Raw genomic sequence first — 19,877 nt, 5'->3', positions numbered from 1 at the left:
CAGATCTCTGCTCACCTTCACCTGACTGCCTGCCCGCTGGAACTCACTACCCTAGCCCCAGCCCGGCCCCAGCGACACCAACAGCTTCCAGCCCAAACACCTCAGGGCACGCTTCTGGGCCACCTCCCAGGCTTCTCCCTTCTTCCCTTGGCGGCCTGGCCTCTCTCGTCTCACACTCCCACAGAGAGAGGCTGAAGGAAGAGGCCTGGGAGAGTTTTCCAGAGAGCTGATCAGAACGATTTTCACCTTCTCTGTCCCTCTCACTCCTTCCTGCTCCCCCTCCAACCCCGTCCCTACAGGTAGTGTGTGTGTGTGTGTGTGTGTGTGTGTGTGTGTGTGTGTGTGTGTGTGTGTGTGTGTGTGTGTGTGTGTGTGTGTGTGTGTGTGTGTGTGTGTGTGTGTGCGCGCGCGCGTGCGCGCCCAGCTCTCCGCGAACCCACAGACTGTAGCCCGTCAGGCTCTTCTGTCCATGGGATTTCCCAAGGAAGAATACTGGAGTGGGTTGCCATTTCCTTCTCCAGGGGATCTTCCCAACCCAGGGATCCAACATAAGTCTCTTGCGTCTCCTGCATTGGCAGGCAGATCCTTTACTACTAGCACCGCCTGGGAAGCTCCTGCAGGTAGTAGCTGCTGCATTTATTCTGTTGCTGCTACCCACTCACTTTGCTGCCAGTTCTGATGTTGTCTTTGTTACTCTGTTAACCTTTCTTGGTACTTTCTTGGCTTTTCTTTAGCTTTGGGGCCACCTTTGTTATTCTGAGAGGCAGTGTTCCTGGCCCCTGGCTGTGACCACATCCCCTGCTTATACCACCCTCCAGGGGTGCTCTGTCCCCATCCATCTTCACTCACAGGCTGAGTCCTGGGCTGCAGGTTGATCTGAGAGCATCTGCTCTATAGAAGAGGAAGAGATCTCCAAGCATCCTGATACAAGGGACCAGGGGGCCCTATCTTCCCTACCCCTTGATCTGGGGGGTCTCCCATCCAGCCACCTCCCTCGACTGTGGTATGGCCTCAGAGCATACCTGGCAGGTCCTGGGTTGCTATAGGGTGACCCCTAAGCCCCACCTGCACTTGGGGGTGGGGTGGTATATCGTGGACCCCCATTGTCCATACTCATCCTCACAGGTTCCAGGCACAGTGGTACCAGGTTGGGTCCAGGGAGGCCAGTCAAAGGCCAGACAGGCAGCCTGTGGACAGAGAGATGGACAGATGGAGGTGGCTAGTCAGGCAGGAGCCTATAGCAGCATGAGCAAGGAACTCAGAGGTGGGGGTGGGGGAGCAGCCTTGCTGCTGCAGCCTAAGTGGCTTTTAGGGGCAGCCGCTCGGGTGTGGACACCCAAGGGGCTGTGGCCCAGGAGACTGCCTAGCAGTGGGTCGTGCTTGGCCAGGGCGAGGAGCCCAGGCTGAGGGCACTGGCGAGGGAAGAAGGAGTGGCATGGACTGGGCCTGAGCGAGCCTGCTTGTCCCATCATGGGGAACTGTCTGGGCTGGTTGTGTCTGTCCCCTGGGGACCAGGTAGGTGCAGGGCGCTGAGCAGGGCTGGTTGGGGCAGGTTGAGGGTGAGCCTGCAGCTCAGCTGGCTTCCTATATGGGTGACTGAGAAAGCTGAAGAGTGTGGGCTTGGAATCGCACCCCGTGCCCCCGAACCCTGCATGGGTCTCTTCCTTCTCCAGACCTGTTTCCTGTAAAATGGCCTGAGCCCTCGAGGGTTGTTCCAGATAGCATGTACTCAGAGAGACACACGAAGAATAAACAGTTGTCCATCGGTTGGGAGAAGGGGGCATTCATTCTGGGGGAGGTGGAGGGAGGGGAAGGGAGGAAGGGCTTGGGGGCAGGAGGGGAGACTCAAAGGGTCTAGCTGGCACCCAAGCTGTCAGCACATTTTATCCCAGGTCGAGAGGAGGGGGACAAAGACCCCTTCCTTCCAGCCAGACAAGTGCATGTCATTCCTTCACCCTCTGCAGTCACCCACCAGGCCTGGGGTGGGCAGGGACAGGAATGAGGGTCCTGGTAGAGGGAGGGGCTGGTGGGGGGGAATGTTTACTGGTCCAGCATAGCACAGATAGGCACAGACACTCCTAGGGAGGGCCAGGAAATCACTCAGCTGGCCTCCAGGATATAGGGAGGGGCTGCTGCCTGGTCAGTTTCAATGCCCTCTTTTTGCCTCCAGGACCGTCCTGGCACTCCGTGCTGGGTACGGGAGAGATCCTGATAGAGAGGAACGGGGCATGGGAGAGGGGAGGGGGCTTCCCAAGGAGGGTGGGCAGAGCCCTGGCCCTTGTTCTTACCCTGTGGCTCCTGGGTGGGGGTCCTTCAGCCTAAGGACCCTTTCTCCACCCCTTCTCCCACCTCAGGGGCCTGCCTCTATTCCTGTGCTGTTCATTTAGTAGGTGCTCAATAGTGTGGTGCTGGTGGTAAAGAACTCACCCGCCAATGCAGCAGACACGAGATAAGGGTTCGATCCCTGGGTTGGGACGATCCCCTGGAGAAGAAAATGGCAATCCACTCCAGTATTCTTGCCTGGGAAATCCCATGGACAGAAAAGCCTGGCGGGCTACAGTCCATGGGGTCGCAAAGAGTTGGACACGACTGAATCGACTTAGCACTCACCCAGTGTTACTGGCATAGGAAGCAAAGGCTCTGGAGCTAAGGAGGCTGCCCAGAATGGGGGCTTGACATAGGGGTCGTGGTGATTCCTGGGTTCCCAGGTCCTGCAGTCTCCCTCCCGGCCTCCCTGGGCTGGCTGGGCCCGAGGCAGGGGAATAGCCAGGGTGGCTTGGACCCGGGGCGGGGGCGGCAGGGCGCAGGGGGCGGAGAAGGGGCGGGCGCGGGGGCGGTGCCGCAGCCAGAGCCCGAGCCCGAACCGGAGGCGACAGAGCCGAGCCAAGCGGGAGCCTCCGAGGCCGCCACCCGGTCCTCAGCGACGCCGCCGCCTCCGCGCCGGCCCTGCGCCGGCCCCCGCGCCCCTGCCCGCCCTGCGACGCGCGTGAGCGCCGTGGCCAGCCCTTGGCCGGCAGGTGGGCAGCGGGCGCCATGGCCGCACCGGAGCCGCTGCGGCCGCGCCTGTGCCGCCTGGTGCGCGGCGAGCACGGCTACGGCTTCCACCTGCACGGGGAGAAGGGCCGCCGCGGGCAGTTCATCCGGCGCGTGGAGCCCGGTTCCCCGGCCGAGGCGGCCGCGCTGCGCGCCGGAGACCGGCTGGTCGAGGTCAACGGCGTCAACGTGGAGGGCGAGACGCACCACCAGGTGGGTGTCTCTGCTCCGCCACCGGCCCGCAGACCCAACGCGAGCCCCCACCCCGCAGCCCCAGAGCGCGTCCCTGCCCCGCGCGCCGGTCACCACCGGGCTCAGCGCTGCCTGCGCCCAGGCCTCCGTCCCTTCTCCGAGGCAGGAGGGGATCGCACAAGGGCTTCTGTGGGCTCCCGTGGAGAGGTGAGGGACGTGGCTCCCGAGGCCGCGGCAGCCGGCCTCCTTCCGAGCCTCCTCCACCCCGGTCGGTCCTGCACTGAGAGGGGTGGATCCTGGCAAGGGAGGGGCCCGCACTGCGGCTCCTCCGGGTCTCAGTCCTGCTCTTCCCTCTTGGTCTTGTTCTGGCCGCAGGGCAGTGTGTTGAGGAGCTGGCACCTCGGGGGTCTCCTTGAGCCTGGGCACCCTGGTGATTTTCTATCAGCATGTATATATGTGCGTGTGTACCCAACTGGGTATGTCTGTGAATCTGCGGGGCCCTCGAGTGTACCTGCTGTGGATGTCACAGTGAGGGCACACCTGTGTGTGCTTACATCAGTTGAGTGAGTGTGTGTGCTGGACTGTGTGCACGTGAGTATACAGGTTTGTACCCCTAGATGTGTGTGTGTGTGTGTGTAAGTGTGTGTGTACAGCTCTGCCTGCCTGGAGGTGTGTGAACTGGGTAATGTATGTGCGTGTATCCTCCTATGTGTGGCTGTGTGTATGTGTGTCCTAGCTGTGTGTCTGCAGACTGGGCTGTGTGTATCCTTCCGTGTGTGTCCTGGCCCAGGGTGTCTGGATCCTGGTGGGAGTTGCCGCTGAGGACATTTCTGTCCTCAGAGGCTGCTGGGCGGCCTGGTTGGGATCACAGGTCGCAGCCCCCTGCCTCTTGCAGTGGAAGATAAAGGCCAGAAGGAAGTTCTCTGTAGGTTCTAACCCCCAGGGGGTGTCCATCTCCCACTGACCAGGGACTCACATGGCTTGAGACTAGTCTTCTTCCACCCCTTCTACTTAGGGTCCTCTGTGTCCCTCACCACACCTTTTGTGGGACCAGCCCTGGGCCTTGAGATTCATAAACTGGCTCTTGGTTGGGCTGGGGGCTGCCCTTTGCTTCTACCCTTGGAGGTTTTGTGTTTCCCTCTGTCAGCTGTCCTTCTGTCTTTTACTCAGAGTGTCAGCCGGATGGACTGTTTGCTGAAGGAGGGTAAGGGTCAGGGCCGAGAGCTTGGACGGACAGGCCATGGGGAGGGCCTGGCTGAAGCCCGGGCCTGGCCTCTGTTTAATAGTTGTCGCCACATTTGCCCCAAGAGCGAAGCTTGCTTGTCCCAGGCCTCCTGGGGTGCTGGTCTCTAGGAGCCTCATACACAGGACCCTGTGAGACCTTCCTACTGTCTTGGCAGGGAGAAGGTACAGTTCCGGTTCCCATTTTACAGATGAGAAAACTGATGCTTAGAGATACCGGGTGACTCGTCTGGGTCCCACAGTCAGGAAACATCAGGGTCCAGGGTTCCTGTGACTCTGGGGGTGATGGGGAGAGACAGGTGCAGAGGACGGCTGGGGCAAAGACGAGCCTGGTTCAGATCCTCCTCTTTTGACAGCATCTACTGGGCCCCACCGGTCCCTCCTGAGGCCTTGGGGAGGGGTCGGGTGTTGCCCTCCCTACACCAATGCCCAGTGGGCACTGCCCTCCTGCAGGCACATACTGGCAGGTATGGTCTTGCACATGCTCTAGACACTTCACAAACACTGCGTAACCACACCTCCCCTGCCCACCTCTGCCTACGGCCTCTGAATCCCGCTTTCCAGGTTGTGGGTATGCACCCGAGTAGGTGCCTTGCCACAGGACCCCAGATGGTCTCCCTGCAGGTCCAGCAGGAACAGGTTCAAGATCGTGGTCTGGAAGAGAACAGAAGGCCTAGAGGCAGAAATTTATACCGTGTTCCACTCCTGGAAAGACGGAGACCCCAAGCCTGGGACGCAGGGAGTCACTTCTCCCCTTCAAACCCAGACCTAGAGACACCTTGAACTAGAAGGCTGCAGGCCGCAGGCCATGCACATGCACACACGCACAGACTGAAAATCTGAAGCCCAGCTGAACACCGTTGTTATCACTTCCCGGGCCCTTGCAGCCTGGGCCCTTGTGTCTGCAGCCCCGGGAAAAGAGGGAGGGAGCTGCTGGAGCCGGGGGTGGGGGGTGGGGCCGGCAGGCCTCTCGGTCCAGCCGCCCACCCCTGCCCTAGCAGGCTCGCAGCCTGCCTGCCACCTTGGGCCAGCCCAGGGTGGGGCTGCTGCCCTTGTGCTGCCTAGAGTGCCAGCCGTGACCCGTTCCACACCCGCCTATCCCAGGTGGTGCAGAGGATCAAGGCTGTGGAGGGTCAGACGCAGCTGCTGGTGGTGGACAAGGAGACGGATGAGGAGCTCCACCGGCGGCAGCTGACCTGCACCGAGGAGATGGCCCGGCGGGGGCTGCCGCCTGCCCACGACCCCTGGGAGCCAAAGCCAGACTGGGCGCGAGCGGGCAGCCTCGGCCCCAAGGCCGCCCAGGAGGTACGGAGGGCTCTACTCACAGGGACCACCCTGGCCTCATCCCACACCACCGTCTGGTGCTCTGCTGCCCCTCTGGGCCCCTTCTCCGCCCCTGCTCACAACCCACTTGGCTACTTGGAGCCACTCTTTCTGCCCTCAGCCCGTGCTCTCAGCCCATGGGGTCCAGCAGCCTGGCCTTGGTCCCCTGCCCCCATCTGGGCCCTCTCCCCTGGGATGCTCATCAGAGCTGCTGTCCCAGGAAGGACAGGTCACTCTGATGAGCCGCCCCCTCCCTGGCCTAGGGGCTGAGGGACCTGGGGAGGGGCTGCTGGGGTGTCCCAGATCTGAGCATGCTCAGCTCTGTGCCTGTGTTGGCTGTCTGTTCGTCCGTCCATATGAGGAGCCTGCTTATGCTGTGTCGGCTGTGGAGGGGGCTGGCCCTCCTCTGTAGGACTGAGAAGACTCTCCAGGCGGGGTCCTCAGCTCGGTGGTGCTCTGTGGTGGCTGGAGCACCTGCCCTTGCTCGCTACCTGCTTCGGATTGGAAAAGTCGGCTGGGAAGGAGCTGGGGGGGAGGTGTGGGGGCGGCCCAGTTGTGCCTCTTGCTGGGCAGCCAGGCCTGGAGGGGATGGCCCTGTCGGGGCAGCACCTAGAGCTCTCCTGAGCCTGCTTGTCCAGACCTCCTGGAAGCCCCATGGTACTGCTTTCATGTCCTGCTACCTCCTTTTATTTTTAAAAGAAAAAAAAAGCTCTTAAAGGAAGATTCAAGCCAAGGGGTTCCCCAGACCCCACTTTGAGAACCACTGGCCTAGGGCAGTTTCTGGGTGTCCAGGAGGCCCTGACACTTGCCCTTGCCCAGCTGTCTCCCTGGCAAGCTGCTGGGCCTGTGACCTGGGTGCTGTGGGGCTTCGGGATTCCCCTGGGGGAAGGGCATTCCCGGTGGGGGGAAAGGGGGAGCCTGGGCATAGGCATGGGCAGGAACCCCTGCCACCTTTTTGTTCTCTGTGGCCTGAGGGCAGGCTAGGGGGGTGGTTAGGGCCACAGTGCCAAGTCCTAGAGTCTGGACTTTGCCCTGGGACCACTGAAGGCCACAGTAGGGGTTTAAGGGTCAGATTTGTGGTTTCAGGGGAGCCCTGGGACAGGATGCTGGCTGAGCACCCCCCTCACCTAAGAGCTGGAGCCTCCCTCCTTTCCAGGGCACCTCACCCCCAGGAGGAAGTGCCCCTCCCCTTGGGCGTTTGTCCATTGACTTAGACACAAATGGCTGAGTTCACCTTCCTGTGGAAAAAGCTGCCCTCAGGCCTTATCTGGAGGATGGCGAGGCGCCTTGTCCTTGGGTGGGACCTTCCCCCTCCACTATTTCAGGCTCTGGGGGCTGCAGGAAGCCCTAGGAGGGGTCTTCCGCTGGGTGTATTTTTAGAGGAAAAAGTGGGGCCCGTCTGGCAGGTCCCTCCGTGGTGGGGGCTGGCCTGGGGATGGGGCCCCAGGTCAGGGGAGTCCCTGAGGACAGGGTCTCTCTGTTTCCACTCTCCCAGCCCCCCAACCAGCGAGCTGTGATTTAATTGGCTTAGTTCAGAGCCAAGGAGGGGCGGGGCGGAGGCTCTGCGATGTCCACAAACCAGGCTTAACTTCTGCCCCCGTGGGTCGTCAGGGATCCTGCGTGGACGATGCTCGTATACAGGGCTGCCCTGGTGGGGCCTCGATGGCAGAGGGATCAGAGAACTCGGGAGAGATGGCGCGGCTTGCAGGACCAAGATGGTGGTTTGCCCTGTGGGAGGGAGGACCCCTCTGGCTCTCACAGCCTCAGTTTCCTCCCATCCTGTGCAGGGGTGCGGGAGGTGGGGCAGGGGGATGCTGGTGTGGCCGGCCCTCCCTGTGGGAGGCTGTCAGGGCTGTCAGTGGTGACTCAGCCCCGCTTCGGGCTGCACTGGGGTGGCTGCAGCTGCACTGCAGCTGATCTTGACGGCGGTGATAGGGGCCCACCTCCATCAGAGATGGGGCAGCCGGCGGTGCCAGCCGTGGGGGTGTGACAGACCCCGGGCGCACCTCCCCTCACAGCCAGGTCTGGAGGCCTTCAGGGAAGTGAGGGGACAGGGCCCTGCAGGGCGTGCAGGGCCTACAGGCAGGCTTTTGGGGCTCCCTGGTTCCTGTTCCCTGCCCCCCACGAGCTGCAGCAGGACTGCCTCTTGTTTGGTGGCCAGGGTCCCTTCCTTGGCCTCCTGGCCTCCCCAGCCCTGGGTCCTGGGAGCAGGGCAGGGCCTCCCAGCAGTTTCCTTCCTTCCTTTCTTGGGACGGAAACCTGGCTGGTGGGGGGGCGCCGGGCTGGAGCCTGAGCAGGGGAGGGGGACTCAGTCACCACCCTGTTCCCCAAAGTGACTCAGTCCCGTGTCCCCACCCGTCCCTGGGGAGCCTGGGCTGCAGTGGGAGGTGGATAAATGGGGTGGCAGCCCGTGCTGGCCCGAGAGCTCAGGCCACTCCAGCTGGACGCCCTGCCCGACGCTTCTGTCCCAACTCCCATGGCCCGCTCTGGGAATGCCACGCCATCCGCCCCGGCCCCGGGAGCCCCTCCACAGAGCCTGTCTCGGGGGCTTGTGCAGGTCAGGCGGGTTGGGGGCGGGGTGGGCAGTGAGGTCACCAGCACCCAGCTAAAGTCTCTGGCACCCAGGCTTGGCAGAGGGGACCCTAGGCACCCTGGTGTGAGCAGGCTGGACCCCGAGCAACAATGGGAGCCTTTCTCTGCCCGGGCTGGTGAGTCACCATATGGGGGGTGTAGAGCCTGGCTCCAAGAGTTACCCTTATGCCAGCCTCTTTGACTGGTCACAGGCAGGACTGGGAGTTGAGTGCTTGTCCAGCTCTGGGGCAGCCTGATTGAGACTGGGGCTTGGAAGCCCCTGGAAGCCCAAGGGCCCAGCTGGGAGGTGGCAGGAAGAGCTCTGAGCCAGGCTGGAGCGAGGAATGTGAGCAATGCGCTGGGCCAGCCTGTACCTCCTCCCGCCCTGCTGCGCTGGGCCTCCCCGGGGCCTCCAGCTGGGTCTCCAGGCCACTGGCCTCATTCCCCTGCCACTGCAGCTCCCCAGCCCAAGGGTCCAGCGCCGAGTCTGGCGCTCCTTGGACCTTGATCCTAATGCGAGAGGTGTGGGCCAGATGTTAGTGGCGGGAGACGGCTGTCCTGGGTCGAGGCAGGGAGATGGCCAGTATGGTCTCGAACCGGAAGCGACTGCATTCAGTCCAGCCTCATGGCCCTGGATGCACCCTAGTCCTGCTTCCTGTTTGGGGGCCTTGAGAGGCCTCAGCCTGGAACCATTGTGGAGGGCGTGGGAAGAGCCCCAGGGCCCAATGCCGAGGGCTGTCTCTTACACCATGGGTCACCGCAGGGGTCTGTGGAGCCTGTTTGCGAGCTTGTGTTTGGATGTCTGGTCTCTGTGGCCATGTGAGGTGCCTCCGCCATCTGGGCCCGCGTCCACCTACCAGGTGTGGTCGTGTCACACATCCATGGTCCCGCACAGCCCTGGCCAGCCTTGGAACCTGTGGTCTGACAGCCCGAGCCTGAGAGTCGCCTCAGAGCCACACATCTGTGCTTGCAGCTGTGTTTGGAGAGGGACCAGTCTGAGGTCCTGGAGAACCGGGGTGTCTTTCCGGCCGATCCTCTGGAGGATGGAGGAGCAGCAGCCCCAGCCCCTGGAATTTCTGGGGCAGATGGTGGCCTGCAGCCCGGGTTCCTGGGGGGCACACTTTGGGGATCAGGGACGGGCGCCTGGAGGAGGGGCCCAGGCTGAACCGGAAGGTGTTCCCCACCGGTAGGGAGGCCCAGATGCTGGGGCGAGGTACCACCCTGTAAGGAAGGGCACTCTTGGTTCCACAGTAGGGTGGCCAGATTTGGGGTGAGCTTGGAGGCCTGGAGGCTGGCCCTCCCAAGTGTGGTCCCCCGCCTGGCCCAGCATCCCTGGCCACACACAGGGAAGTGGAAGGCCAGGCCCCAGTGAGCACCCCCCGCCCCGCAGAGTCTCACCTGCACACACTTGAGCCCCAAGCGCTGGGGAAACCTGAGCTGCTGGCCGCCCGCTCCCTCCAGCCACTATGTTAGACCGAGCGCTTCGGCCACTGGCCACTCAGCGCTGGTCACTGCCTCAGGCCCCGGTGGGGTGGGGGTCCTGGGGTCTGGCCCCCGCCTGCTCGGCCCCCCTGCACCCCCTGGTCCAGAGCCCTACTGCAGGATGCCAGAGGTAAACGGAGGCAGGGCCCTGGGGTGTGGGTGGGCACCCTCAGGGCACCAGGAGCCCCCGGGGCTGGAGGGGCAGGTGGGAGGCAGGCCTCTCTGCTCGCCCACTGGGCTCCAGCCTGTGGGGGTGGGGGCCGCTCCAGCTGCTCTGGAATGTGAAGGCAAACACAGCCACAGCTGATGCCACCAGCCCCAGGGAGACCTGTGGGAGTGTAAACAAAGCTGGAGCCCTACCCCAGCAGCCCCACACTAGGGGTGTGGGTGTAAACAACAGGTGGGGCTGCCCTCCTGGAATGGAGAAGCGGGGAAGCTCACCTCGCCTGCTCCCTCCTAGCCTTGACCCAGTGGATTCTCCCAACCCCGCCGTAAGGCCTTTGATCCCATCACAGGTCCATTGGGGGTGTGGAAACTAAGGCTTTGTCCAAGATCCCAAAGTTGGGTCATCTCAGGTGGCCTACGCCCCCCACGCCCCAGGACTGGTCTCTGAAGGCAGGGCTGCCATCAGGGGAGGGTATGAGGCCAAGTGCTGCCTTGGCAACCAGCGGGGGGTGGGGTGGGCATGGGCTGGAGGCCTCCCTGGTCAGCATCTTTCAGGTAGGAGGAGGTCAGAGCTGGAACCTCACCGGTGTCCCTGATGCCTGCAGGATGCCAATGGGCCCCTGAGGGAGCTGCGCCCAAGGCTCTGCCACCTGCGGAAGGGCCCCCAGGGCTACGGGTTTAACCTGCACAGCGACAAGTCCCGGCCTGGACAGTATATCCGCTCGGTGGACCCCGGCTCCCCTGCTGCCCACTCTGGCCTCCGTGCCCAGGACCGACTCATAGAGGTACCCGCCACTGGGGCTGCAGGGAGCGGGCTGCCCCGTGTGTACACGGCTGCACCTGTGTCCTGCTGTGCGTGCCTGTGTGTCTGTGCCTGTGTCCTTCCGTGTGTGTGTATGCCTATGTGCCTGTGTGTCCGTGTTCGTGTGTATATATGTCTGGGCCCACATCCCATGTGTGTCTGTGTCTGCGTGCTGTGTGTCCGTGTGTATCATCTATCTCTGTGTGTGTGTGTCTGCACCTGCATGCCTGTAGGTATGTCCGTGTCTATTTGTGTGTGTGTGTACACCTGTGGGCCTGTGTATCTGTGTGGCTGCACCTGCGTGCCTGTAGGTGTGTCTGTGTGTATCTATCTGTCTGTGTGCGCCTGTGGGCCTGTATGTGTCCCTGGGTATCTATCTGTGTGTCTGCACCTGCATGCCTGTAGTTGTGTTCATGTCTGTGTGCGCACGCGCCTGTTCGCCTGTATGTGTCCCTGTGTATCTCTGTGTCTGCACCTGCGTGCCTGTAGGTGTGTCCCTGTGTATCTGTGTCTGCACCTGCATGTCTATAGGTGTGTCCATATGTATCTATCTGTGTGTGTGTGTGCCTATGGGCCTGTGTCCCCGTGTGTATCTATCTGTGTGTGTGTCTATACCTGCGTGCCTGTAGGTGTGTCCGTGTGTTATCTATCCACGTCTGTGTGTCTGGGCCCCGGGTCCTCTGCAGGAGGGAGTTTCCAGGAACCTGAGCTGGTGCTCCTCTTGCTGCTGTGGCTGGTGACGGTGCTGATGAATATTTGATGCCACACCTGGCCAGGTGGCTTGGGGGGCTGGTGGGGACCTGCCCCCAGGCAGCACTGACCCCGTGCTGGCGGCAGGTGAATGGGCAGAATGTGGAGGGGCTGCGCCATGCGGAGGTGGTCGCCAGCATCAAGGCGCGGGAAGACGAGGCCCAGCTGCTGGTTGTGGACCCTGAGACGGATGAACACTTCAAGCGGCTGCGGGTCACACCCACCGAGGAGCATGTGGAAGGTGGGTGGCTGCCCTGGGGCCCAGGGCTGGGGTGAAGCATTGGGGGCCGAGTGGTCAGTTACACACTGTCCCCACAGGTCCGCTGCCATTGCCGGTCACCAACGGGACCAGCTCGACCCAGGTGAGAGGGTGGGAGTGGACAAGGTGGGTGTGGGGTACCACAGGGGCACCCCTGGGCATCCCCAGGCCTGACAGAGCCCCTCCCAAGACCTCAGTCCTGGTGTCGCGTGGTTGTTGAGACTGAGCCCGGCCCTGTCACTCCCAGCTTTAAGGCCCCTTGGGTCCTGTCTGGGCTCAGCCACACCCCACCCCACAGGGCACTTGGGCACCTCCAAGTTGCAGTAGAGGGTCAGTGCCACTGCCAGATCCAGAAGTAAATGCAGCTCTGGCGTGTGCACTTGTGTGTGCACACGTGTGTCTATGTGTGCACACGTGTGTCTATGTGTGCACTTGGGTGTGCACAGAGTCTCCTGAGTGGGCCCCTGAAGCCACACCTTACCCTTGGTTTCCCAGCTCAATGGTGGCTCCGTGTGCTCATCCCGAAGTGACCTGCCCGGCTTAGACAAGGACACTGAGGTAGTGGGTGCCCCTCCACCTCCAGTGCTGCAGCTCACACTGGGGGGCCTGAGGCCTCAGGGGCGGGCATCTGTGGAGCTGTCAGCCTGGGCCGTGAGGCCGCTGCCTCTAGGAAGCCCTCCTGGGCCTGCTGCCAGGTGGCCTCTGGCGCGAGCTCCCTGGGAAGGGCCACCTGCCTGGGGGCTGGGGTCCAGGGCTCACTGGCCATCCGCCCACCGTGTCCACCCCTAGGACGGCAGCATGTGGAAGCGAGACCCTTTTCAGGAGAGCGGCCTTCACCTGAGCCCCACGGCAGCCGAGGCCAAGGAGAAGGCAAGAGCCACAAGGGTCAACAAGCGGGCACCACAGATGGACTGGAACCGGAAGCGCGAGATCTTCAGCAATTTCTGAGCCCCCCTGCCTGCTTCCCACCGGCTCCTCCCCAAGGGCCTGGGCCTCGCCCTTCCCTTCGGACTGCCCAGAGCTCCCCACGCCCTGGTGGGCTGGAGGGGGCATCCTTCCCCCCTAAGCTGCCCCAGTGAGCCCCTGTCCTGCTCCCCACCCGCGGGGTGCTAGGGGAGTGTGGCCGCAAAATGGGCAGAGGGAGCCCCTGAGATGTGAGAGACCCAGGGAGACAGTGAGGGGCAGGGGGATAAAGGGGGGAGGGGCGGCGGTGACCCACGGGCTGGCCGCTGTGCTGACTGCCTGGGCCTGCTGACTTACAGGAATTTGTGTTTTGGCTTTTTTTTTTTTCCAGAAAGAGCTCTAGCTCCACATATGTTTCCACTTAATAGCAGAGCCCTGCCCCCACCCCCTCAGGACGTGCTCTCTAAATACTTGCAATAAAACAAACCTTTCTCTGCACACCATTTCCCCCCTCACCCCCTCAGCAGCAGCCATCCCAAGTGGGAGCCCCAGGGACTGGGCTGGGGGCTCGCAGGCTTCAGGGCAGGGGCTGTGGGAGCTGCCCTCTGTCCCATCCTGGGGTGGGCGGTCTGAGGATGGAGGCCCGTGCCCCTGAGGAGGGCACCTCTGGACAGGCCCCTCGTCCCTGCAGGGCAGCCCCCAGGAAGGATCCCAGGCTCCGGGCTTGGCCCCTGCCGGGAGCCTCCCTGGAGGAACCCCGATCTGCCTTCCCTCTGCCCAGATCCCGACCCACCGACCGACATCGCTGTCTGCCCTACAAGCCATAGCGCATGCGCGCCCTCAGAATAAACAGGCCTTCCTTGGACACTGGCTGGCTGTCCTTCCTGAGCCTGCGTGTCAGGGGCTGGGGGGGCCATGGTCCAGGCAGGGAGGCGGCAGTCCGCGGCGCCCCAAGACTCAGCTGAGGCACACAGCCCCCTTCCTAAGCCTCCACTCCCCAGATCCATCTGCCTGGCCCCTCCCAGCGCACTGGGTCCCCCTGTACCTCTGAGCCCTGCCCTCCTGTCTCCAGACTGGGCCCCGGCCGCCTGCAGGAGCACGCGGGTCAGGCCTCTGCCCTATGTGGGCCTGCCTGGGCCTGCTGGCGTCGGTGAGACCAGGTGGCTGTGTAAATACTGGGGGTGGGGGCTTGAGGCAGGGCTGGGCTCTCGGGGCACAAGTTCAGGAGGGGGCGTGTTCCCAGGTCCCTAGCCAGCTGCCGAGGGAGGCAGCTGCGTCCCCTGCGGGCGTCCAGACAGCTGGCTGCAGCTGGCTCCCATGACCCCCCGCCCCCGGCCCTGCACGCAGCCCAGATCGTCACGTCCCCATCCCAGCCTCCCAGGCCGCCCTGTTCCAGATACATGTGAGCATGGGTGTGCACACAGCTCACACACAGCTCATGCGTGTGCTTTCCAGCCTGCCTTCCGCCTCCGCCCTGGTACAACTCAGCCAGACCCCAACTACAAACAACCCCAAGCTTTATTATAAACAGGCTACGGCTCCCCAGCAAAGGCACAGAGAGACAGTGGCCAGAGTGGCGCCGGGTAGAGGCCCCAGGCCCTCAGGGTCCCCGTGCAGCTGGGCACAGGGCCCGGTTGAGGCAGGCCTGGCAGCGTGGGCGGACGGGCAGGCAAGTCTGCTGGCCGAAGCCCACCAGCAGGCCGTTGATTTCGCTCCACAGTTCCCTGTGGGGGTGGGAGCCATGAGTGTGAAGTGTGGAGGGAGGGAGCCCGCCCCGCCCCACCCTACCCCACACACCTGGGCAGCCACTCCTCCAGGGCTCTGCGGGTTTCCTCTGGGGACCTGGTTGCCTTCTTGGTCCACCTGAGTCGGTTGGCGATTCTATGCACATGTGTGTCCACTGCTGCTTGGAAACGAGGCAGGGTGAACACTCAGCAGGCTCACGGGCCAGAATGCCCATGCCTGCCCTTGGCTCTCAACGTGGGTGGGTGAGGGGTCCCTGTGGCTCCTCCCTGCCCCCCCCCAAGCTTCTGAGGAGGGCCCAGAACTGCATAGGCCTGACAGAGGGTTGTCTGGGCCTGTGGCTGGGCAGGAGCTGAAGCCAGACCCAGAGGTCTTGGCCTTCTACACGGGGTGCAGGCAGCAGCACCTCCTTGCCCTGGCACTGGCTGTGGGTGCCAGGCTGGATGGCAGCAGCTTGGCCCGCACAGAGCATGTGCCACTGCACCGTCAGGGACAGAGTGGCAAGCGCGGCCAGGACAGCAGCAGCTGTCGTCCACAGGGCCGCAGCCCCTGCTCCCGACCGGCCACCCGGGGGCTTGGCCAGGGCATCTGCTCGGTGGGGCCCCCTCCCCTCACCAGATGCGGTCCCTGCCTCCTCCCCCCATTGTGTCTGCCCAAAAGAAAGCGAGAAAGCGAGTTCCTGCACTAGCTCACTTCTCTGCTGCTAGCTGCCTGGAAAAAGGCTCAGCTCTCCCCCAACAGCTGTGACGGGCATCCCGGGGGCTCAGGGAGAGCAGGTGAATGGAGAAGGCACACCCTGGGGTCACCAAGGCTCGGCTTCTTTCCCTGTAACGTGGAGGTGAGCGCTCCCTTAAGTTACCCGGGGCTGCACCGCACTGTGAGGCCCCGGGTGGGCTGGTCCAGGAGGGCTCTGCACCTCTGGGCTGCTAACAGGAGCAAATGCTTCCCCTGCTTTGTGGCCCAGTTCAGAGAGGCCAAGTGCCTCGCCCAGGGTCACCCAGCTGGGAGGGTGACCAGCTACTGGAGGGGTATGTGCTCCGACCCCCACCAGGGTCGCCCTGCAGCTGGCCGGGCCCACGGACGACCACGAAGCACACAGTTCCCACACTCCGCCGGTCCAGCTGAGGGAGGGCCCTCCCCCACAGACCCGCCCGCCCGCCCGCCCGCCCGCTCCTGGACACGGGCAGCCAAGGACAGCCACCAGGAGAAGCTCGAGTGTCTGCTGAGCGGCTGGCAGCCGCGGGAGCCCACTGGGGGTGGGGGACTCTGCCTGGCCCGGCTCCTGAGCTCCTGCCTGGGGGGCTGGGGGTGCGGAGCCCTGCTCCTCCCGCGGGCAGGGCAGGGAAGGGGTCCCCAGCCCAGAGGCAGGCTTTACCAGCCACGGGAGCCCTGGGGCATTCCCTACAGCCTCTCCTGGCTCCTCTGCACAAGCCCCTGAGAAGCGCCAGGGTGGGGCACACAACGGGTCATGGGTCAAGGCCTGGTTCCCAGGCTGACTGGGCCTGTGCCATGAGGCCTCGGAGGCCCCAACCCGCTGGGCTAAGATCTGAGGAGGCCGGCCTGCCCTGATGCCGTGGTCTGTCTCCACTCGGCGCTCCTCCAGGGCCAGGATGCAACACAAGGACCCAGAAGAGGAGTCCAGGACGGGCCGCCCCCAACCCCTGGGGTTCCATCTTCCTTCTGTCCACGCTCATCCCAGACCCTTGTGCTCTGACCTCTCCCCTGCCCCGCGGCTCTGCAGATGCTGTTCCTTCTGCCCAGAGTGCATTTCCTCCTCTTGGCCTGGCCAGCCCACCTCGCCACTCAGCTCTTGGCTGATTTATCACCTCCTCAGGAAGTCCTCCAGACACCCCAGACCAGGCTGGCTCCCAAGGTGCCCTGCACGCCCCGTCAGCGTTTCTACCCTCAAGCGGAGAGCTGTCTGATGTCTCTCTCGCTCATGTGGCACAGTCCTGAGTCGGCCGTGGGCCTCTTCTGGGGCTCAGCACACCGCAGGTGCTCAGCAAACAGGAGCTCCTCCCGTCAGTACCCATCTCTGGGTGGGGCGGCCTTGCTCCTGACTCTTTGGGCTGAGCTGTGAACGAGGAGGCCTGAGCTGGGGACGTGGGGAATCTCGACAGCAGCCAGCAAGCCTGGAGCCGGCCACTCCTGTCTCATGGTGTGCTCCACTCACCAATGCCTGACACGGTGCCCCAGGCCACCGCCATGGCCAAGTGTGCCATCTTGGGCCCAACGCCGGGCAGCGCCACCAGCTCTGCCACGGAGGCTGGGATGTCCCCATCGTAACGCTGCTGCAGGATTGCACTGGTCTGCTTGATGTACTTCACCTTGCTCTGAAAGATTGTGGGGGTGAGCCCTGGAGGTCAGGGGTATCACCTGACTGGGGAGGACGAGGCGTAGAGAAGACCCCCAGGTGCCCAAAGCTACCCATCACCGGTCCAGGACACACTCAGAAGCACCTGCTTGCCAAGGGCAGCAGGAAGGCCAAGGGAGGCCCAATGCAGGCCTACCTCCCACCTGCCTGGGCCCCAGGACAAGTGTGCGGGGTCTGGTTTGAGTCCCCCTGCCCCATCACTCCCTACAGGAGACCAGGCAGGCTAAGAAGGGCCAGCCGTGTCAATGTCAGCAGCTGGGCCCACAGTACCTGGGCCATCAGGAAGGAAGGCTGGAGACTGGGGCTCGCCCGCCTGCTGCCAGGCCAGCAGGGCAGTTCCCATCCTGGGCCTGAGTGGACAGGGCTATTTAAAACCCATCTGACAAACTGCAGCCCAAGCCAGTGCCAAGGGGAAACAGCCCCGCCTACCCGCCACCCAGCACTTGGTGGCGGCCTGCTGCCGCTCCCGAGGGGGAGGGCTGTGCACTCCAGGGAGGCTCTGCGTCAACAAAGGACTAAGTGGGTGGGCAGCCTTAGGGAGGAAGGGAAGGGCCAGGCGGCTGGGCGGGGTGGAGGAGGAAGGAAGGGGTGGGCTGCAAACAGGAAAGGCCAAGGAGCTCTGGGGTCTGGACTGAGGCCCCACCACCCAGCCCCCTGTAGGCTGGTCAAAGAGGCAAGGGCAGGATGGGGCTCCAAGGGAACTCACAGCCAGGGATGCCTGCCCCGGCGATCCCCCCCCTCACCGCACCCCTGCAGCTGCTCAGCCTCCTTGACACCTTTTGCAAGCCAGTAGCGCCCCCAGGCCTGCTGGCCACAGGCTGGCTCACCCTCCAGAAGCCCACGGGATAGATGAGTGCGCCCAGCGTGCTGTCGTCCGTTTGCAGGATGCTGTCCACCGTCAGGCCCCGGGCCCGTAGCCGCTGCATGGCGCCCGCTGTCACCTGGTCCTTGGTCTGGCTGGAGAGCATCAGGGACAGCAGCACCTGGTACCTCTGCACCTGCTTGCACAGGGACGGGCACCAGGATGGTGGTGGGTCCTGGGTGCTCACCGTGGGCCAGGCCCCAGCCAAGCCCTTTACTCATCTCCACGTGTCACTCCGGGCCTGGCCAAGGGGGCGTGTGTGGTGTCTGGCTTAGGTCTGTTTTTCCACTCAGGAAGAAAATAACTGCACCTGCTTTGCAAGATCACTGTGAGGCTTAAAGAACCGCACCTGGCACGACGCCAGCACTTGACACTGCTCGGTTACTCTTGTTATTGTTATCACTTCACAAAGGATACTGCGGTTCACTTTACAGACAAGCAAACTGAGGCCCAAGTCACAAGGTAGCAGACTTGGGGTTGGAATCAGGTTGGTCTTAGGACCAGGCTCTGGCCCAGTGAAGTATAAGGAATTCCCTCTCTGAGCCAATGTTACCCAACACCCCTCATGTGCCAGCTGTCCCTGCTAGAGACTAGGAAGCGAGTGTCTTGTTCAGAAGAGGTCACCGGCAGATGGGTCCCTGCCTACCTTTGGGGATGCGCTGGGGTCAAAGCAGTGCTCAGCCCCTAGCTGGTCCACGGGCGCGTCCTTCCCACTCCTCATGGTCCGGATGTTGTCCAGCTGCCGCCGCCAGTCCTGAGGCTCCCAGGGTGGTGCCTGGAAATGCTTGGCCCCCTCGCCTTCCTCACCTTCTGAGGCCTCGTAAGCCACACTCAGTCTTCGTGCCTTCCGCTGATGCTTCACGGGGCTGTAGCTTTTCCTCCCTTCTGCAAAAAGTGCCACTGGGTGTGGGCGCTGCCCTACCTGCTATCTCATCCCATATCGTTTGTTCAACAACCACCCATCACCCATCACCTACTACAGCCTGGGGTTCTCTGGCCTCTATGGCACGTGTTCTGGGCCAGGTCAGCCTTCCTTATGGCGCTGCCCCTCTGACCAAGCCCACTGCTGCACATGAGGACGCTAGTGATGGCTTCCACCATGGCAGCTTTCGCTCTAGTCTCGACGCTGTCAGAGAGAGCTTAATAAAAATCTGGATTAAGTCACGTGACTTCCTGTTGGAAACCTTTCATTGGTTTTCCTCTTTACTCGTGAAGAACTCCAAACTGTCCTGGCATCAAAGCTCCTGCCCGTTGTGCCTGTCCCCTCTGCCATGCTTCTGCCCAGTGTGTCATCCTGTCTGTCTGGACTACCCCTGGAGACTTTGGGTGTCTGTGTGAATCCTCCTCTGGCCAATCCTGCAGACATCCAGGCAAGACAAGGGGCAGGGGCCCTGTCATCCTCACTCATTGCTGAGTCCCAAAGTAAGCCCCCAAAGTAAGGAAACATGTAGGTACCTGGTATGGATGTAAATAGTAAGGAAAGTCACACCATTTCCCATTTTCTCTCAGAGGCACCCTCTAGCACGGGGAGAAACCATCTGGCTGGGAGTGTCCCTGGCACCGGACCTCTGAGCTGGAAGCAGCTCTCAGGACAGGGCCAGTGCGCCTCGCAGTCAGCCTGGCACAAGTGGCGTACCCTAGGGCATGCTAGTGGGACTGGGAGGGCTTTCTTGAACAAGATGTAGGCGGAGGAGGTGGGAATGCCCGAACTCAGCCCCTGTCTGCTGGGAACCGAGGGCAAGGCAGGAACTCACGGCCCGCCCCGCTGTCCCCCTCCGTGCAGCCCAGGAGCTCGCCCAAGGCTGCTGGGTACCAGCCCTCGCGGGTCGGAGCCCTCACGTGCGACTGGGACCCCAGCCTCCAGTCCCTTGCAGGTTCCCTTCCCCGCCTCTCATCCTGTGCCCCATCTCGGGCGCGGCGCTACCTGCAGCCGCCTCTCCACTCTGGAGCGGCGCGGCCTTCTCCCCACCCCTCTGCAGGCTGGCCCCGGTCCCCCGGCTCCGGGTGCGGGTCACCACCATCCTCACTCCCGCTGCGTTCATGGCGGATTCCTGCGGACTACACCTCCCGCCTGCCCCCGCGCCCTTCCCACGTGACCAGACCCTTGCCCGGCCGTCCAGACAGAGAGCGGCCCAGGACTACGCCTCCCAGCAAGCGCTGCGGCGGCCCTCGGCGC

The 19,877-nt window shown here is 63.1% G+C and overlaps 2 protein-coding genes across 15 annotated transcripts; one reads left to right on the top strand and one right to left on the bottom strand.

The window, feature by feature from the left end:
• Positions 1-2,880: 2,880 nt before the first annotated feature.
• Positions 2,881-13,587, top strand: NHERF2 (NHERF family PDZ scaffold protein 2). 8 transcript variants are annotated; one of them, XM_081555498.1, is made up of 7 exons: positions 2,881-3,246; positions 5,572-5,772; positions 10,614-10,793; positions 11,648-11,801; positions 11,879-11,922; positions 12,315-12,377; positions 12,642-13,587. In XM_081555498.1, exons 1-7 carry the CDS (start codon positions 3,034-3,036, stop codon positions 12,765-12,767), a joined length of 981 nt encoding a protein of 326 aa, XP_081411624.1. In that variant the 5' UTR covers positions 2,881-3,033; the 3' UTR covers positions 12,768-13,587. The 8 variants fall into 8 exon arrangements, with proteins under 8 accessions (XP_081411624.1, XP_081411622.1, XP_081411621.1 ...); XM_081555496.1 differs by having other exon boundaries at positions 12,609-13,587; XM_081555495.1 differs by having other exon boundaries at positions 12,315-12,380; positions 12,609-13,587.
• Positions 13,588-14,222: 635 nt separating this feature from the next.
• NTHL1 (nth like DNA glycosylase 1) lies at positions 14,223-19,766 on the bottom strand. 7 transcript variants are annotated; one of them, XM_081555490.1, is made up of 7 exons: positions 19,157-19,766; positions 18,679-19,057; positions 18,348-18,586; positions 17,667-17,837; positions 16,639-16,798; positions 14,520-14,625; positions 14,223-14,446 (listed from the first exon to the last, which is right to left on the bottom strand). In XM_081555490.1, exons 2-7 carry the CDS (start codon positions 18,800-18,802, stop codon positions 14,323-14,325), a joined length of 924 nt encoding a protein of 307 aa, XP_081411616.1. In that variant the 5' UTR covers positions 18,803-19,057; positions 19,157-19,766; the 3' UTR covers positions 14,223-14,322. The 7 variants fall into 7 exon arrangements, with proteins under 7 accessions (XP_081411616.1, XP_081411613.1, XP_081411614.1 ...); XM_081555487.1 differs by having other exon boundaries at positions 17,667-17,840; positions 18,679-18,840; positions 19,626-19,766; XM_081555488.1 differs by having other exon boundaries at positions 18,679-18,840; positions 19,626-19,766.
• Between the last annotated feature and the right edge of the window lie 111 nt (positions 19,767-19,877).

Source organism: Giraffa tippelskirchi, chromosome 13 (genome assembly GCF_054371585.1).
Source record: "Giraffa tippelskirchi isolate mGirTip1 chromosome 13, T2T-mGirTip1v1.2.pri, whole genome shotgun sequence".
Lineage (NCBI taxonomy): Eukaryota > Metazoa > Chordata > Mammalia > Artiodactyla > Giraffidae > Giraffa > Giraffa tippelskirchi.
The sequence above is the reverse complement of the archived record's forward strand: the minus strand, read 5'-3'. Positions and strand labels throughout refer to the sequence as shown.

What these genes read in the sequence shown, in the direction of transcription:
- NHERF2 (XM_081555495.1), top strand. Translation starts at nt 3,034, where the DNA reads ATGGCCGCACCGGAGCCGCTGCGGCCGCGCCTGTGCCGCCTGGTGCGC. An exon ending in AGGGCGAGACGCACCACCAG is followed by an intron (nt 3,247 to 5,571) that starts GTGGGTGTCTCT and finishes CGCCTATCCCAG; the next exon opens with GTGGTGCAGAGGATCAAGGC. An exon ending in TAGACAAGGACACTGAGGTA is followed by an intron (nt 12,381 to 12,608) that starts GTGGGTGCCCCT and finishes GTCCACCCCTAG; the next exon opens with GACGGCAGCATGTGGAAGCG.
- NTHL1 (XM_081555487.1), bottom strand. Translation starts at nt 19,743, where the DNA reads ATGAACGCAGCGGGAGTGAGGATGGTGGTGACCCGCACCCGGAGCCGG. An exon ending in GAGTGGAGAGGCGGCTGCAG is followed by an intron (nt 18,841 to 19,625) that starts GTAGCGCCGCGC and finishes ATTTTTATTAAG; the next exon opens with CTCTCTCTGACAGCGTCGAG. An exon ending in ATCCCGTGGGCTTCTGGAGG is followed by an intron (nt 16,799 to 17,666) that starts GTGAGCCAGCCT and finishes ACAATCTTTCAG; the next exon opens with AGCAAGGTGAAGTACATCAA.